This window comes from Cucurbita moschata, unplaced genomic scaffold (assembly GCF_002738365.1).
Source record: "Cucurbita moschata cultivar Rifu unplaced genomic scaffold, Cmos_1.0 Cmo_Scf00013, whole genome shotgun sequence".
Lineage (NCBI taxonomy): Eukaryota > Viridiplantae > Streptophyta > Magnoliopsida > Cucurbitales > Cucurbitaceae > Cucurbita > Cucurbita moschata.
In genome coordinates, this window is record NW_019268529.1 from 2898039 (window position 1) to 2917155 (window position 19117).

A 19117-nucleotide genomic window follows, 5' to 3' on the forward strand; every position below is an offset into this window, starting at 1 on the left:
TTCAAGACAAGACAAGTAGGTATCGTAATCATGTTGCAGGAGATGGAAGGAAATGTCGGTGCCTTTAAGTGTCGAATCTTAACTTGAATTTTAACATGAGCTATTATAGATGGTCATAGTAGAACCTCCCCTAGTAGGATGTAGCTTGGAGACAAACCAAGACAAAATCTAGTAGGTTATGACACTGAGTGAAAAATTGGTAAATGAATTAATTGAAACCACCTACGAACGAGAGTAATCACGAGGATATGATAGTTATGAAAAAACTTAAAACAATCGATAGTAGGGTTCATCTTCCTTTTTGGTGACTTTCTAGAAATTTTCCTAGGAAGCTTGCGAATCATAATAAAGTAGGCTAATGTTTCCATGTTGTAGAGGATACTGAGGAATGTCGAAGCCATTAAGAATTAAATCTAGATTCTAAATTCTAAATTTTGGGCATAGTGTTTAACACAACAATTACATACTAGGATCAAAACTATAAACTTTGCAATGAGAATAGTATCTTATTGAGTTAAGTTAGGCTTGAATACGGACCAAACTACCATAACCATCATTGTAACGGCTCATTTCCACCGCTAGCAGATATTGTCATTTTTGGGCTTTCCCTCTCGGACTTCCCCTCAAGGCTTTAAAATGCATTTGCTAGAGAAAAGTTTTTGCACCCTGGTGTTTCGTTCTCCTCTTCAACTAACGTGGGATTGTATTCCCAACCAAGGTAGGATTGTGAATGATATAAATGGGGTTAAATTATATTATATTACGTAAGCATGCAAGTTTTTTTCCAAATCAAAATGGCCAGCGCATTTAATCAACAATCAACAAATAAAATAATTAAAAGTGAAAGGATATGTTAATCATGTTCATTAAACATTAATTACTTTTCCCTTACCCAACTTGATCTTGTTTTATGCTATAATTAGTGGGAAGGCCACTATTGATCTCACTCAAAAAAGCTAAGTTTTGAATCCCATTTTCATTGCCTATAAAACCAAACCATGAAAATCTACGTGTTTATCAACTAAAAAAAATGGCTCCAAAAACTCCCATTAGCCTCTCTTTTCTCTTCCTAATTCTTCCCATTTTCTTCTTCATTCAAGCTCTCTCTGCCCCTAATTATAATTATAACTATCAGAAAGCTTACAATGAGCTCAGTTATGATTTTTATGACAAATCGTGCCCTCGTTTGCCATCGATAATTCGATATCGTGTTTGGGCTGCCGTACAAAACGACTCTAGAATTGCTGCATCACTACTACGATTGCAATTCCATGATTGTATTGTAGACGTATGTAAAGTCCATTTATACATTTTTATGGTGATAATGATGTTGATGAAATTATTTTGTTCTTGTGTTGTTTTAGGGATGTGAAGCATCGGTGATGCTTGATGATACTAAAGACATGAAAGGTGAGAAAAATGCTCCGGGAAATGTGAAATCGCTACGAGGGTTTGAAGTGATCGATGACATTAAAATGGATGTCGAAACATATTGTCCCGAGACAGTTTCATGTGTTGATATATTAGGTCTTGCAGCTAGAGAAGCTGTGTATCTGGTAAATCATCTTTACTTAATAACTTGTTGGTTGAATGTTTTTTTTTTCTCTTCTTTATTTTATACCATTTTCATTTCTTATTTTCTTGTCTAAAGTGAATTTGAAAAGTTTCGAGTAGGTTGAATTAGTGATCTGAGCAACCCACATCAAATTTACAACTCAATCCAACTTAACCAATTTTTAGGTTGGATTGAGTTGAGTTGAGTACTGGGGTCGTTCTTTTTTTTTAACTTAATAACCAAAATTTTATAAAACTAAAGTATCAAACAATCATAAGTCTGCATCACTAATATCGGTTACAAACGTCAAATATTCTTTATAGTAATATAGGATGTGGTTGATTTGTAACCTTGTTTTCAAGCCGGTCGAGTTGACCTAATAAAAAAAATGTCAATCGGTTAGCCGACTCAAATTTTCTACTTTTTCAACTAACACGAGAGTATTAATTTCACCACCTAGGTCGGAGGGCCATCTTGGAACCTTCCACTAGGACGTAGAGATGGCTTAACCGCAAGCAAAAAATCCGTCTTGGAACAGCTCCCATCGCCCAAGGCATCTCTAGAGAACAACACAGCCAAGTTCACCTCAAAGGGCCTCGATTTAAAGGACCTCGTGGTGCTATCAGGCGCACACACTATCGGCTTCGCTCGTTGCGTGACATTCAAGGTCCGCCTCTTCAACTACAAGGGCTCCGGCCAGCCCGACCCCGACATCAACGCAGCCATGCTCTCGGACTTGCAATCCATGTGCCCCAACAGAAACGACGGCACCAACGCCAATTTAGCCCCACTGGATGTGGTCACTGTTGACAGGTTCGACAATGAGTATTACACGAACTTGATTAGTGGCGTGGGGCTTTTGGAGTCGGACCATAGTCTTATGGCCGACAGCTACGCAGCTCATATGGTGAGACAATACAGTTATGATACGAATTTGTTCTATGATGACTTTGCTGAGTCGATGTTGAGGATGAGCTTGGTTGGGGTTTTGAGTGGGCGTGATGGGCAGATTCGAAAGAATTGTCATGTTGTTAATGTTGATGATGGGTATTGAAATGTGTTCTTAGTGAATGGAATGTGAGCCCATTTGAAATTAAGCTAGCTTTTGTTGAAGGATAATATACATAAAATGTTAGGAGTTGGAGTCTTTATTTAGGGAATTGTGTGAAATTATGTAGTTGGGTTTGTGAGATGTATCTTATATTTGAATGAGAAAATTAACTAAATAATTTAATAATATGAAGGGGCAATTTCTCATCTTTTTTTACTTGTTGTTCTTAGGAGTGGTCATATAATCCGATAACCTGACCAACTTGGACTATCTAACCTAAACTATAAAAGTTGAATTGGGTTAGATTTTGTTTTTGAATTTGAGTTGAATTTTTTTAAAACTAAAAACTTAGTTAGATTTAGTTGATATATCCTCAAATAGGATTAAGAATATCTAGTTTGTAACTATTGTTTGTATTGGTATTAATAATTAATGTAATATATATTACCCGTAAATTGTTATTTGAATGAATTTAGAAACCTAAACGGGTAGATTCAGATAAAGACTTGGGTTCTCGTAGGATCGATTTCTAGTTTGAATTCCCCAAATTTTAACCATTTGCATGCTTGAATTTAATGTCAAATAATGGTAATGGTTAGGTTTAGGGCATGGCTTCACTTTTGACTACGCCTTCGAGGCTCGCCATTCTTTGTTCAGCATTTGAGGATTCTATTGGCATGGTTAGGTTTAGGGCATGGCTCTGATACCATGTTAGGAATCACGACTCTCCACAATGGTATGATATTGTCCACTTTGAGCATAAGCTCTCATGGCTTTGCTTTGGGCTTCCCCAAAAGACCTCATACCAATGGAGATAGTATTCCTCACTTATAAACCCATGATCTTCCACTAAATTAACCAATGTGGGACACTCCCAATCCCAATAATCCTCAACAGTTACTACCTATACTAACAAGGTACACCTTTCTTTTAAGTGGCTCATTTATAGAAACTCCAAGTTATGTGTGCTTTACTTGGAGTAATTCTATGTTGGGTGATCTCTTGAAATTTTTCTTTAGAAGCATGTGAGTGAGGACAAAATTGGTAGGTGGGGATAGTCTTCACTCTTAGAAACGAGGAATAAGTAACGTGACAATGGGAATGTTGTGGCCATCGCTGTGTCAAATTCGAATTTCAAATCTTAATACCATGACTCCAACGATTAGAAGTCTTACACCTACTGATACTTCTTGTTCGTTCTTACACACTCACCACTATGAAGATGGTACATTATGATTAAGCAACCAACATCTTGATTATTCATTAGTAGGGAGTAAGAGGAGTAAAATTTAAAAATAGACGGTAATAGATCTTATTCTCAAAACAAATAAGTGAAAAACTACTTGAGATCTCATATTCATTGGTTAGAAGAACCAAACATCGGACAATATTTGCTGTTAAAAATGGTATCATAGCCAAACATCGGGCGATGTGTCAGCGAGCAGGCTGAGCCCCAAAGAGGGGTGGTCATGAGGCGATGTGCTAGCAAAGATGTTGGGCCCTGAAGGGGGTAAATTTGGTGGAGGTCCCACATCGATTGGAGAAGGGAACGAGTCAGACTCCTCACTGGGGGTGGACATGAGGCGATGTGCCAACAAAGACGCTGGCCTCGGATAGGATGAACTTGGTGGGAGTGTCACTGAGGATGTTGGTTCCAAAGGGGAAACAAGATAGTGAGATCCCATATTCTTGAAGGGAAGCCTAAAAGAGAAAATTCAAAGATAATAATACCTTTTAGCAGTAGAATTGAGCTGTTACAAACTAATTCAAGAAGAAAAGTAACCTATAAATGAAAAAGACCTTGAAGTTTTGTTTGCACAAAGCTAATTCACTACCCTTTGTTTGAGCTGTTGAGTATGATGTATATTTATATACGTTTATAAATCTGTGGTTAAGTGTTAAGGAACCCTTATATGCCCAATTATGTTATTGGATAATGTTATGTGCTCATGTTATAAGTATATAAGACTATGTATGGTTGTTCTATATTATTATCTAGGATTCCAATAAACATTGGGTTGAGTAGGTACTTATAGGGGCAGTTAGGGCGCAACTTTTATTTGTGAACTAGCCAAGAGAGGTTAGGATCTACTTGATACACAGAGTTCAATTGTCACCTATAAAGAATCCCAAGAGTCATAGAGACTATACCATTTAAGTAGCTAGAATTGTGTCTAATGGGGAGCCATGGCCTTATACTGTTCGGACTCGAGAAGGTTCCGAGTTCGCGGGCTTGATTAATAGTTGTGGAGACTTTGCAACAATGTGTGGGTTGACCATTTGTTTCTGGGCTTTCTTGTCGTAGTGGAGTAGAACAGGGTGGGATGCCTCCACAAGTGACGTTTCTGTCTTCATTTGTCTTTTACTCCTTGTCTCATCTCTCTGTTTAAAGTTGGAAGGAATTTCTCAGTTCGGAGATCTTGAATCATATTTTTACACTATAAATATTCAAATGTATGTTTTATTCACAACAACAAAAGGAATTGAAAAGCATAAGTGCTTAACGTTCTTCCATTCGAAAGATCTCTCTCCTCAACTTCTTTTTGCTTCATTTATTTATTTCGACATATTTAGATGGTGGGTCCTATCCAACACTTTTTATTATTGAATTTGTTCTAATTGATTCAAGGTACTACGAATTAGGATTTAATGAAGTCAAAAGATGGTGACTTTGATGTAGAGGATAGGATCAAGGCATACAGTCATCGGTATGATCTATAACATGAAAAAATTCATGTAAGTAAAGATGTCATATTTAAAGAAGGGAAGTAGGATTGGTACAACATTGGCGATAACAACCAAAATCTTATAAAGTTTACTACTCTAGAAAGAAGAGGAAGACGTGACAAACCTAGAAAGGGCACCGATAGCAACACCAACAAATCCACACATGTCATCATCGACAACACCAAAAAGCATGATAAATTCTCTAAAACGAAAGAGCTCAAGAGAGAGCACAAGAGGATCCATAATAGAGGGTAGACGAAGGAAATTTTGTTCTCTTGTTGAAATTTATAGCAGATACACTTGAAAAAAATTGGATCCTGAAAAGCTAGTGCTGCTCGTAGCTGAAGAGTCGGCGACTTACCATGAGACAGCAACTAAGATGAAATGGCATGGGGAGACCATGCAAAAAGAACTTGAAGCCATTAAGAAGAACAAGATGAGGGCACTCACTAATTTACCACTCGAGACAAGTCCATAGGTTTGAAGTGGGTGTTTAAGTTGAAGAAGAATAGTGAAGGAAATGTCATCCAGCATAAAGAAAAACTCGTGGCAAAGGGATACGCGCAGCGGCAAAGAGTTGACTTTGAGGAGGATTTCATTTCATCCATGAGTGTGTCGAGAAGAGACATATCGTTGTAGAGTTCATATGCACTAGAGAGCAACGTGCACATATTCTCACCAAGGCCTAGCAAGGGTTAAGTTTACAGAGATGCGAGAGTTGCTAGTATTGAAGAATCTCGAACAAAATCAAGTTGATGGGGGAGATTGGAAACCAATAAACTTGACTTAGTAAAAGAAGTTACCAACTTATGAGCAACTTTAAGAGAATTGTTAGCAGTTATCAAATTGTAGACCAAGCTTAGAAATTTACTCGAGAACAACAACAAAGAAAATTGAAAAATATAAGAGTTTAAGGTTATTCAGTTAAAAGGATCTCTCCCCTCAAATTGTTCTTTCTACTTCATTTATTTATTTCGGTATATTTGGATCGTAGGTCATATCCAACATTTTTTACTATTGAGCTTGCTCTCTTTAGTTTTATCTGATTTTTTTCAGTTGATTAATTCAAGGTACTACGAACTGGGACTCGACAACCCTCCGTATGCTGCCAAATTCCACGACTGTTTGTGGGGCTGAGGACGCCCAGGCATCAGGCTGCACCACCAGCTTCCATGTTTCTTAAGATGAATGATCATGACAATAACATACGAAGCTCTTTTTCTTCGGAACCACTTTGAGTTATAGAGAAGACCAAATAAACATAATTATGATAAATTTCTAAAGAATGAGTTCAAACAAACTTACTATCAAATATCTCTTCACCAATGGTTTGAACGAGAGACCTCTAAATCGCGACACGGTGGTAAAATTCTCATGAACACAAATAGTAAAATCACAACACGATGGTACAATCCTCATGAACATAGATAGGTGACTCGCATAGGGTCATGTTTCACAAAGATGATACAATTCGCATATTCATGCATATAGATACACAATCACTTCAAGACCTTAACGTCTAATCCAAAGTAATTATCACTCATACATATAGATAATTACTACAATTCTTACACACAAATAGATAATTATCTCGTACCCTAAAATAACTTTCATTCATATATATATAGACACACACACACGGTCGTCTCAAAGTTAACATGCGACCTCCGACCATTTTTACGTTACAATTGGATTTATATTTTATTTTATTTCAAATTGTGACATTACTACTTTGCCCTTCCTGCATTTCTTTTTCTTTTCCTTTCTTTTCCAATTTCTTTCTTTTTCTTTTTCTTTTTTTCTTTTTTTTTCCAGTTTCCTTTTTCTAATTTATCCTAATTTTATTTAAATTTGAATATTACGGTAATACTAAAAAGATTGAAAATTAGAAGAAGAAAAAAAAAGCATGAATTCCATTAAAAAGAAAATACAAAAAGATATAAAACAACTTATAAATTATCAAATATTTTTTTAAAAAAATTAGAATATAATAATATAATAATTAAAGTTTAAAATTTTGAGAAATGAGAAATAAAAAAATATTCACAAGAACACTTTTTTAAAAAAAAAACTTATAATTTTTTTAAAAAGTGAAATTAAATTAAAATTTTTTTAAAAATCCAAATAAATCAACTACCTTATGCACTCACCATCTAAGATACTATTATTTGATAATAATAATAAAATAATAATAATAATAAATGAAGATATTATTTTGAGGACCACACAAACTTTGGAACAAGATCCATCACTTTTTGCTTTCTTTTGATGAATAAGTTTTTTTAAAAAAATGTTATTAACGTCGTTTATGTTCGTATTAGTTGTTGTTGAAAAATTTAGGGTAACGTACCTAACCTTCTCGTAATAACAATGGTCAATTTTTGTTTTACGTCGAAGAACTGGTTTGTAGAATTAAAAAATATATATATGCACACCGACATCGTGCTTACTACACATGATCTGACGCTTAGTGTAGCAAGAGTTATTGGAATTAGAAAAAGCTTACTTTTTTTCGAGTTGAGAAAGAATATTCATATGACTCTATTCGAACTTTGAATGTTATTAAAAATAAGATGTTGATAGGTTCATAGTATCATTGTGTTGTGGTTCGGTCGTTGTCATCGTTCTCCACCATCATTGCAACAATTTTTTGTCGGAGAAGAGGAGTAGAAGTGATTGAGTACGATCACACGAAAAAGTAGTCCTGTTCAGTCAACCGTTCAATCCAACTTAGTCAATGATCAACCCAATTGTGGTCAACCCAGTCCACTTTAGCTTCAGCTCAGTTCCAAAATGTATGGTCCAACTTGATTCAAGCTCGGTTCACTACATTTCGAGTTGATTCCCTTCTATTTTAGCGGGTTCAAAGTACAAGAATAATCATCTCATAAAAAAAGTATATTTTTCTACCATATTTCGATTGTTGATACAATGTAACGACCCAGTACAATGATATATTGGTTTTTGTCCCGCAAGAAAGCGGTTCTTTGTAATTATGGTTACGAAGTTAGATGTGGATGTTGATCAAACGCTACAAAAAGGGAAAACCTTAATTTAGTACGATTTATACATGTGATTGTGTGTGTGGATAAGGGTGTTTCATTATTGAATTCAAAACATTATTATTACAATAATTTAGCTTGCCCTACACTTTAACTTTATAAACCATCACTTTTGGTTCTAGCTTAGCTAGTGTGGGCTTTTCAAAATTTAATCTTAGAAAATACTTTACCTCCATGTTTCAAAGTCAAAATTTATCTATTTTGTTAAATATATATATTAGTTTTGGATAAATTTTAAACTTCTAAGAGGTGTCTGAATGAATGGAGACCACGTCTAAAGGAGAGTGATCTTGAAGATAGGATGACCAAGAAAGACTTAAATGAATCAAAAGTATTATCTATATCAACTTAAGTATAGCTCAAATGGTATTAGAGTGGTACCTCTCCCAGTGAGATGTGATTTGGGGATGAACCAAGGCGAAAGCTAGTTGACATATGACATCTGAGTAAATGAAGAGTACATGAATGAACCGAAACCACATCTGAATAAGAGCGATCCTGAGGATGGGATGGTTAAAAAAAGCTTAAAAGAATTAAAAGTTACTACATATACCAACAACATGCACCTTCCTTTTTGGTGGCTTAATCGTAGGAACTTCATAGTTAAGCGTGACTTGCCTAGAACGTTTCAATGTTGGATGACCTCCTAAGAATTTTCCTAATATGCATGTAAGTGAGGACAAAATATGTTGGAAGGACTTGTGCTGGTCTGTGTGGATAGTCTTCGCTCTTAAAAGTGAAGAGTAAGTAACGTGATCATGTCGCAGGGGAATATCGGAGCCATTAGATGTCGATTCCGAATTCTAAATCCTGAGCATGAGTCATTGCATATCTCTTCTTTCTTCGAACTTAGGTTATAGAAGAAAGAATTGAGAAAAAAAGTATCAACAACACTAAATTATATCGTTCCAAATCACTTAATTACTACAAATATGATTTGAGTTGAGATCTATCTACTTTTCATGAGATAACACAATTAAAAAGGAAAATGAAGTTAATTCTAATCATATTTAATTATAACTTAAGAATTGAATGATCAACCTAATTCATGTTGTTTGATTCTCAATATAAGTTGTGGATTAGGCGTGATAGCTAGGTTCTTTAATGAACATTAATACGAGGATTAATCACAAAAAATCATTGTTCTTATGATATAATGAAATTACTTTTCATTAATACGAGGATTAATCACAAAAAAACATTGTTCTTATGATATAATGAAATTACAAAAGTCATCGTGAATGAATTTGAGTATATAAAATTATAGTTTAGAAAAAACCTAAAAATAATTAACAGTTTCTACCCATATACAATAGCTCAAGCTCACTGCAAGCAGATATTGTCTACTTTGACATGTTATGTACCGTAATCAATCTCATGATCTTAACACAATCCACCTCCCTTGGAAGTCCAGCGTCCTCGTTGACACACTACCAGGTGTCTAGCTCTGATACCATTTGCAACAGCACCCTCCACTAACAGATATTGTCTGCTTTGGTCCGTTACGTATCCTTATTCGTCTCACGGTTTTAAAATGCGTCTGTTAGAGAGAGGTTTCCACACCCTTATAAGGAATGTTTTTTTCTCCCTCTCCAAACGATGTAGGATCTTACACCCTACCAACATGGTGCAACATTTTTTTAGTAGCTCAATCATAGAAGCTTCAAAGTTAATCGTGTTTGGCTTGGAACAATTCTATATTAGATAACCTCTTCAAAATTTTCTTCCAAGTATATGAGTGAAAACAAAACATGCTAAAATAACTCGTAACATAGTCATGTCGTAGGAGAATGTTGGAGCCATCACGTGCCAAATCCATATTTCAAAACTCTGGTCTGAACCCTAGGCATAAGTCGTCACAATATGTTTTTGGTTTATATTTTTAGAGCTAGCAAGAAACAACAATGTTGGGTAGACTCGATTGATATGATAAGATAAATAGGGTGCAAACTGAAACGAGTAGGGGTTGAGTAGGGTTTTATTAGGGTTTTTGAAGACCGAAATTTGCCGAATTAGAAAAATAAAGTTTATTATAAGATGGGTAAATGATAATAAATGAAATTAAAAAGAATAAGGTAGAGATGCAACTACCCAAAGTTATGATAACTTGGATTGCAACATTTGAATGATAAAAGTTTTGTAGAAATCCCAATCTAACCCTAATAATCTCATCATTACAATCAATTTCCCAACACTATAAGAAACACCAATTTTTTTGTTTGTTACCACTTCCCACTCACCTTCCTACCCTTTTTTATTTTTAAATAAATAAATTATTATTAAAAAAAAAACATTTTCTATTATCTTCTTCAATCATTCAACATTCTTTTCCATAACTTTCCATTTCTTCTTATATTTCAATTTATTGAAAAAAATTGTCACTTTTTTTTGGAATTATTCATTGAGGCATCCCTTTTGAGTTTTTTTGTATTTTTTTTTTCTTTTTTTAACAAAAAATATTTTAGGTGATGCTCGATGGAGTATGTTCGTTCAGAGTTTTGAAAATTTTTTAGTGACCTAATTAAAAATTAGATGAAAGTTGATAACTAACTATTAAAATTACCTATAAATTATATAAAATGTATCTTAAAACCTTGTCCTAATAGGCAAGTTTTAAAGCCTCTGAAAGAAGCCAGAAGAAAAAATTCAAAGAGAACAATATCGGCTAGCGGTGGACTTACAAAAATTACTATAGGGTGGGTGTACATTTTTTTGATAAAAAGATTTAGTAGTATAAATTGATTTGTTGAAATATATTTAAAAAAGTTAATTGGTGGAAACTAGATCCAATCATGAGCAAACACGTGGACATTAAGTCAGGAACTACCAGCGTATTATTCTTAAATAAAACGGGCACCATGTGTAAAGATTGAAAAAGGAAAGGGTATCTCGTTTTATAAATAAAATAAAAAGAAAGGGTATCTGACACAATTTACAATTTACAATCTGTCCCAAAAAACTATTTTTATTGCCAAAATGCCCCACCAGCTCTTAAAAGGCTTATTTATTATTATCATTATTTTCTGTTAAGGAGCTTACCTTATTTTTAAGATTATTACGAAGATTAAGAATATTTGACCATTGTAATCGATGTTAGTGATCTATTGTGACTTGTAAATGTTTGATATTTGAGATTTATGAAATTTTAGTTATTAAAAAAATAACCTGACAACCCAACTCAACCCGAGAATAGAGTGTTGGGTTGGGTTGTTAACTCTATTCGAATTGCTTGGGTCACCAATCTAGCCAACCTGAAATTTCGGGTGGGTTAGTTTGGATAGAATTGGTTCATATTTTATTTAAGAAATACTCTTAAATTTTCAATTTTTTATTTATATTTTTAATTTAATAGAAAACTTTAAAAAATTCTCTAAATTTTCACTAAAGAATAAGTATTATTAATATTCTTAAATTTTTAGATTTTTTTTTCCCAACGACCAAAAGTGGTAAGTTATATAAACTTATCGTGAATTTGGAAAGAATAAATTTAAAATTAAATTGTCTATTTGAGTGTTAAAATTTATTATGGCTCATAAATGGGAAAGTTTCTCCTTTTTATTTAAAATTTTGATATTTAATAAAATATTAATAAAATTAAAAAGTCTAAAAAAACGAAATAAAGAAATTAACACTATATTAAAAAAGTAAAAAAAATAAATAAATGAAGAATTGTTGAGTCATGAGTAAATAAATGATTTTATCGTATCCTAATGATAAAAACATCATTAAAATAAATTTAAGGATACTAAGGTTCCTTTTGAGAATTCATATATATTTTTAGAACGTGTATTAATAGTTTCATATATATAATAACGGTAACCGTATTTTTAATTTTTTTAATAAAAAAAAAGTAAAGGTTACTTTTGAAGTTTAAAAAATTTAATAAAAATTTTAAAGTCCTATTTTTTTTTAAATAGTTTTAAAAATTTTAAAAATATTTTTTAGATAAAGTATTAATAATTTTTTTTTAAAAAAATTAAGTATATTTTAGAATGTTTAGCACAAAAATAGTAAATATTTTTTTTAATTATCAATTACTTTAATGTTTTTTATACTTTTATGCTTTAAAGAAACTAAAATTATAAATGCAAAAGAAAAAAATAACTAAAAAAACTATGAGAAAAAAAAAGGAGAGTAATATTTAAAAAAAGAAAAAGAATTAAGATTTTTTTTTTTTTTTGGCGAAGGTAAATTATTAACCTCCGAGACAGGACCTCGATGGTTCAGGAAATCTCCGAGACAGTACCTTGATGGGAGCTGACAATAAATTAGTGGAATTGGTCCTCACTAGTGATATCGTATGATAATGTGCAATGGGTAATTGTACATTATCATACGATATCACTAGTATGTACTAACATCATATTCACGTACGACACATTTTACGAAAACATGTCTAACCCAACCTTAAAGTCGTCTATTAAGAGACCTACTTACCTTAAAAGCAACTACAAGACAAACTTGTCTTCTTCAATAAAGGTTCTCTCTCAACCCAAGAGTGATTAAAAGAGGTCAACTAAAAGGTTTGTCACCAAACACGAACCCTAAACCTTCGACATTAAGTTCAAATTTACACAAAACAAAATTAGCTAAAACCCAAATCACATAATTTAATAAAAGGCAAGAAGCTCGGGAACCAAAAATTGAATTAAGTGCTTGTTGATTTGACTTTGAATATGTTCGAAACAACAAATTTAATGTCTAAAGTTTATGGGTCACTCTCGAAACCACAAGAACATTACGAATCCTTGATTGAAAACATACCCACCTTACATAATAAGCAAAATTGTAGCGGCCTAAAAAAAAAAACATTGATGAACACTATGCTCACGAGTACCACAACTTCTACAAGTAATTGGAGCATCTTTGTTAATTTGTCAAACTCAGACTCAGAATTGTTGGATGATGAAAGTCCCACGTCGGCTAATTTAGGGAATGATCAGGAATACTCTCTCAATTGGTACGAAGCCTTTTGGGGAAGCCCAAAGCAAAGCCACGAGAGCATATGCTCAAAGTGGACAATATCATACCATTGTGGAGAGTCGTGTTCGTCTAACATGGTATCAGAGTCATGCCCTAAACTTAGTCGGGCCAAGAGATTGGTAAATCCTCAAATGTCGAACAAAGGACTCCTTTTGTGGAGAGTCGTGTTCGTCTAACATGATATCAGAGTCATGCCTTAAACTTAGTCGTGCCAATAGCTTGGGACTCATTTTGTGGAGAGTCGTGTTCGTCTAACATGGTATCAGAGCCATGTCCTAAACTTAGTCGTGCAAATAGATTAAGACTCATTTTGTGGAGAATCGTGTTCGTCTAACATGGTATCAGAGCCATGCCCTAAACTTAGTCGAGCCAATAGATTGGTAAATCCTCAAATGTGGAACAAAGGACTCCAAAAGAAAAAGAGTCTAGGTTGCTCGAAGACAGCAAAAAATGACTAAGACTCAAAATTTTCTAAATTAATTAACTTAATCAAACTCAAATTAATCTCTAATAATTTTAAATTTACAAAAACATTATTATTTTCAAACAAACTATCTAAAAAAAGAAGAAAAAAACTAATAATCATTAGGTAAATAATTTTTTAAAAATAGTATAATTTTTTTCGAAACCTAATTAGTTTAAAACACAATAAAGAATAATGAAAAATTACTTTTTTAAGGGGTAAAAAAAAAAGAAAAGAAAAAAAAAGGATAAAAATTGATTAGAGATGAGAAGTGGGTTACTTTTAGAATGCCCATTTACGCCATGATTAGTAAAGACTAGAAAAGGCAATTCCTTTCACCCAAACAAACCAACAAACTTCATTGAAATTACAGTTTTACCAAAAGGGAAGAAGAAGAGAGAGAAAAAGGGGAAAGGGAAAATGGAAAACGCCATGGCTGAAGCTCTCAGATCTTGAAGCTTTGAGGCCTAAAAAGCAAAGCAAAGGGGTCAGCCTGGTCTTCCATTCGCCACTCACAAAAAGCACCCATTGCTGCTGCTACCTTTACCTGGGGAACAGACCAGCAGGGTCATTTTCGTCTTTTTCTTCTTTTAGAGAGAGAAAATGATGAGAGAGAGATTACCAAACTCCCATTGCCATTGTTGAGTTGTATCTTCTTGTGGGTTTGCCAATTTCAGGGACTCGAATTATTTCTGTTTCTCTCTTTTTATCTCCCCTTCTTTTCCTCCATTTTTCCTTACCTTCTTCTTCTTCTTCTTCTTCCCTCCTTGTTAGTATCAAGAACAGAGAAGGCTGGAGAAATTTCTCTGAACAATTTCATAATGCCGCCATTTTAGCACCTTCCAACTGGGTTTTGTGCTTTGATTCTCTTTTACAGGAAACTTTTGTCATTTCATCTTACGCCGCCGCCGCCATGTCCGCCATGTCCGCCATGTCCACCAAATCTAAGTAAGTCTTCTCCACCAATTTGATGTGGGTTTTGTTTTGCTGTTTTTGAGTGATCGATCGCCTTTTCTGGGTGTAATTTTGATCCCCATTTCTTAATTCTTCATGGGTCTTCTGTTTATGGCGGTTGCTAGGGCTTATTTGATTCTCTGTTTTGAACCGATGCTATTTCTTTCTCTGCGTTCTGGGTTCTCTGTTTTTTAGACGCTGTTGCACTATGTCCTGTTTCTGGATTTCTTTGTGTTTTAACGTTTTGTAGTTGATTCTACCGTGGTTTCTTCGAGATCTCATTCTCTCTCGATTAGATCTACTTGGAAGAGTGTTTAGGCTGTTTTTTTTTGTTTCCAGAGCTGGTGTTTCTGCTGCGTTTTCTTGTTTAAATTACCATTTCTGCTTGATTTCTGATTGGAATTGTTCTTGAGGATGCTGAATTTTTCTGGAATTCAGCTTTCCGTGGATGTTCTTTAGAAATTTCAGATGGGTTTCTGTGGATTCTTTGGTTTCTGCTCCATTTCTGTGCAGTTTTGATTAGTGCATTTTGAATGTTCTTGATAGATCTTCACCTGAAACTCCCAACAAGACATCCCCTGCAACACCTAGGGTGAGCAGACTGAATAAAGGGGTAGCTAAACCAGAGTCTGATTCTCATTCTCCTTTGCAAAAGTCTCGTCTCTCGGTCGATCGGTCTCCTCGACCTGCAACTTCGAAGCCTGCAGTCGATCGTCAACTGCCGAAAGTCGGTACCCCACCTGATGTAAGTTCTAGTTTAACATCAGAATTGCCAATGTTGTTGTGTTGAAAGTGAATTCATGAATGCTAATTGTGATATCGTTCTGTTCTTATTCAGAAAGCACTGCCTCGAGGTACAAAGATTTCAGAGATACAAACTCAATTAAATGATGCACAGGAGAATCTGAAGAAGGCAAAGGAACAAATAGATTTGGTTGAAAAAGAGAAAGAAAAGTTGAGCAATGAATTGAAAGATGCTCAAAGAGCAGCAGATGAGGCAAGCGAGAAACTCAGAGACGCGTTGATGGCACGAAAGCAAGCTGAAGAGAGTTCCGAGATTGAAAAGTTCCGAGCTGTTGAGATCGAGCAAGTAGGACTCGAGGAAGCTCAGAAGAAAGACGAGGAATGGAAGAAAGAGATAGAAGCTGTAAGGAGCCAACAGGCATTGGATGTTGCTGCTCTTCTCTCTACTAGTCAAGAGCTTCAAAAAGTGAAGATGGAGTTAGCGATGACTACCGACGCCAAGAACCAAGCATTGAGCCATGCTGATGATGCGACGAAGATCGCTGAGATTCATGTCGAGAAGGTCGAGATTCTCTCAGCTGAGCTTGCGAGATTAAAAGGATTGTTAGACTCAAAGCTTGAATCACAGGCAAATGAGAGTGGGGAATTGATAATGAAGCTTAAGTCAGATATAGCATCTCTGAATTTGGAGCTTGAGAAAGCTAAATCTATTGCTGAGAGAGTGAAGGACAAAGAGATCTCCATCGAGCGACTTAATCACGAACTAAACATCGCAAAGATCGCAAAAACATCCTATGAGGAGATGATCACGGAGAAAGAAGCGTCCATTGAACAGCTTAATGTCGATCTCGAAGCTGCAAAGATAGCTGAAACGTACACGCACGGTTTAGTCGAAGAATGGAAGAACAGAGCTGAGGAGCTAGAAACACAATTGGAGAATGCTAATAAGCTAGAACGAGCAGCATCGGAGTCTCTACAATCGATGATGAAACAACTCGAGCAAAATAACGATCTACTGCATAACGCGGAGATCGAGATTGCTGCTCTAAAAGAGAAAGTTGGTTTGCTGGAAACGACAGTTAAAAGACAAAAAGAGGATCTAGAAAAATTAGAACACGATCTTCATGTAAGTAAGGAAGAAGCATCTGAAATGGAGAAGTTGACTGTGTCATTAACTTCACAATTGGAAACTCTCAAGGAAGAGAAAACTCAAGCTTTAAACAATGAGAAACTTGTAGCTTCCAATGTACAAAGCTTGTTAGAAGAGAAAACCCGACTCTTAAACGAGCTAGAAACGTCCAAGGACGAGGAAGAGAAGAGCAAAAAGGCGATGGAGAGCTTAGCGTCGGCATTGCATGAAATCTCCTCCGAGGCCAGGGAAACAAAGGAGAAACTGTTGTCTAGTCGAGCCGAGCAAGAAAACTACGAGTCCGAGATAGAGAATCTAAAGATAGTGTTGAAAGCTACCAACGAGAAACATGAAAACACGCTTGAAAGTTTGAACCATGAGATCGATATCTTAACGAGTACGATTGAGAAATCGAAGAACGAGCACGAGAAATCCAAGGCTGAGTGGGAAAAGAAGGAGCTTGAGCTGGTGGAAGCTGTGAAGAAATCAGAAGCAGAGAACTCTTCATTGGAGAAGGAAATAGATAGGCTTGTGAATTTGCTTAAACAAACAGAGGACAATGCTTGTAAGATGAAGGAAGAAGAAGCTCAGCTCAAGGATAGCTTGAAGGAAGTCGAAGCCGAGGTTATTTATTTGCAGGAATCGCTCGGGGAAGCGAAATCCGAAAGCATGAAACTCAAGGAAAGCTTATTTGACAAAGAAAACGAGCTGCAAAGCATTCATCAAGAGAATGAGGAGCTTCTAGCAAGGGAAGCTGCTTCTCTTAGAAAGATTGAGGAGCTATCCAAGTTGCTCGAGGAAGCTTCAACCAAAAAGAACGATGAGCCGACGGATAGCGAGAAGGATTACAATTTGCTACCGAAAGTGGTCGAGTACACCGAAGAGAACGGCAAACGAGATGACGATAACCCGAAAGTGGAGCTCTCAGTACCCATTGTAGAAGAAGAACACAAATTTGAGTTTCCATTGGTAGAGAATGAAAAAACAGACTCACCACCAACAACACCACCACCTCGAAATGGAGACGAGAAAAACGAGAAGGAAGACAAGTCGGTGAAGGTCGAATACAAAATGTGGTTCTCACAAGAGGGAGGAGAAGCAGAACACAAATCCATGGACAAGGAGGAGGACAACGACTCGAAAGTCGAGAGCAAGGAGAGTTTCGATCAGACGACGAACGGTGTAAGCACGGAGAGCGTAGAGGAGGGGGGAAACTCGCCGTTAAAGCAGCAGCAGCAGCAACAGAAGAAGAAGAAGGCATTGTTTAAGAAAATTGGATATCTTCTGAAGAAGAAGAACAATGTGAATCAGAAACAGTGATGATATATATATATATATATATAGTAGTGTGGGAAGTATATGGATAGTAATATATGGTTATATATAATGATTTGCTCTGGTTTTTCTTTTGTTCTTGTTCTTCCAGTGCTGGGCAGATTGTTGTATGTTGTTGGGATATTTGTTTTGTTCTTTGTTCTTTGTTCTTTGTTTAATGGCTGCCTTCATATCACTACTACTTCAACTTGTATTATTATTCATTCTTTTGTTTGTTTATTATGCAAATCCGAACTGCTCTGTAAATTTTTTTTTTTTATTGTTTATGAAATCAAACACTTTGTTTTCCCTTATTGTTTTTGTAAGATTCCTTAAGCAATACGTGGAAATCTCTCCCTAATAGACGCGTTTTGAAATTCTTGAAAGAAAAACGTTTAAAAGAACAATATCTACTAGGTTCCCTAACAGACACGTTTTGAAATTCTCGAAAACGGAAAGAACAATATCTACTAGGCTCTCTAACGGACATGTTATGAACATCTTGTGGATAGCGATGGACTTAACAATTAAACATTTCTTATATTATAAACCTATCCCATCCAATTTCTTTTCTCTATATAATAAATAATTATTGAAACATGAAAATTAATGATAGATTTATTGACATAAGACCCACCCACTAACAAAATATATATATGCATTTTTTTTTTTTTGAGAATTATTGAAAGTGAAATTAGGATAATAAATTTTGGTTAGAGCACCTAGTAAACTAAAAATTTGGTTGATAATAAATTTAGATTCCGAATCCTCAACCTGAGTCCATCTGAATGATGCCAATCTTGAAACTAGGATGACTAAAAAGTTCCTATTTATACCACTAAAGTACATTTTACTCGTTGAATATGTTTTACTCCGAGCAATTTTATGCTAGGTCTCTTAGGAATTTTGCTAGAATGCATGTGAGTAAGGACAAAATATATTCAAAGTACTAATATTGCATGTAGGGATAGTCTTCACTTCTAGTAAATAGTAAGCAATATGACCATGTCACAAAGGATATAGGAGAACGTCTGGCATCAAACATCTAAACATCTAATCTAGATGCCAAATCTTGACCCAAAATTTGAGCATAGATGGTTAAAAGAAAAAAAAAAAAAAAAAAAAAAAAATTTAA

General features: G+C 35.0%; 2 protein-coding genes and 1 long non-coding RNA gene across 3 annotated transcripts in view; all 3 read left to right on the forward strand.

Moving 5' to 3' along the window:
• Window positions 1-1025: 1025 nt before the first annotated feature.
• On the forward strand, window positions 1026-2820 carry LOC111451087 (peroxidase 10-like). Its single transcript, XM_023091356.1, has 3 exons — window positions 1026-1288; window positions 1365-1556; window positions 2016-2820. Exons 1-3 carry the CDS (start codon window positions 1031-1033, stop codon window positions 2607-2609), a joined length of 1044 nt encoding a protein of 347 aa, XP_022947124.1. The 5' UTR covers window positions 1026-1030; the 3' UTR covers window positions 2610-2820.
• Window positions 2821-7118: 4298 nt separating this feature from the next.
• On the forward strand, window positions 7119-18181 carry LOC111451084 (WEB family protein At3g02930, chloroplastic-like). The gene is made up of 4 exons (XM_023091349.1): window positions 7119-7137; window positions 14582-14789; window positions 15342-15540; window positions 15634-18181. The coding sequence occupies exons 2-4, from the start codon at window positions 14755-14757 to the stop codon at window positions 17986-17988; spliced, it is 2589 nt and encodes an 862-aa protein (XP_022947117.1). The 5' UTR covers window positions 7119-7137; window positions 14582-14754; the 3' UTR covers window positions 17989-18181.
• LOC111451090 overlaps window positions 9934-19117 on the forward strand; it is a 24076-nt gene continuing 14892 nt past the window's right edge. Inside the window, exon 1 of the long non-coding RNA XR_002711927.1 lies at window positions 9934-9996. This is a non-coding gene — a long non-coding RNA (uncharacterized LOC111451090). The remainder of the gene's footprint in view (window positions 9997-19117) is intronic.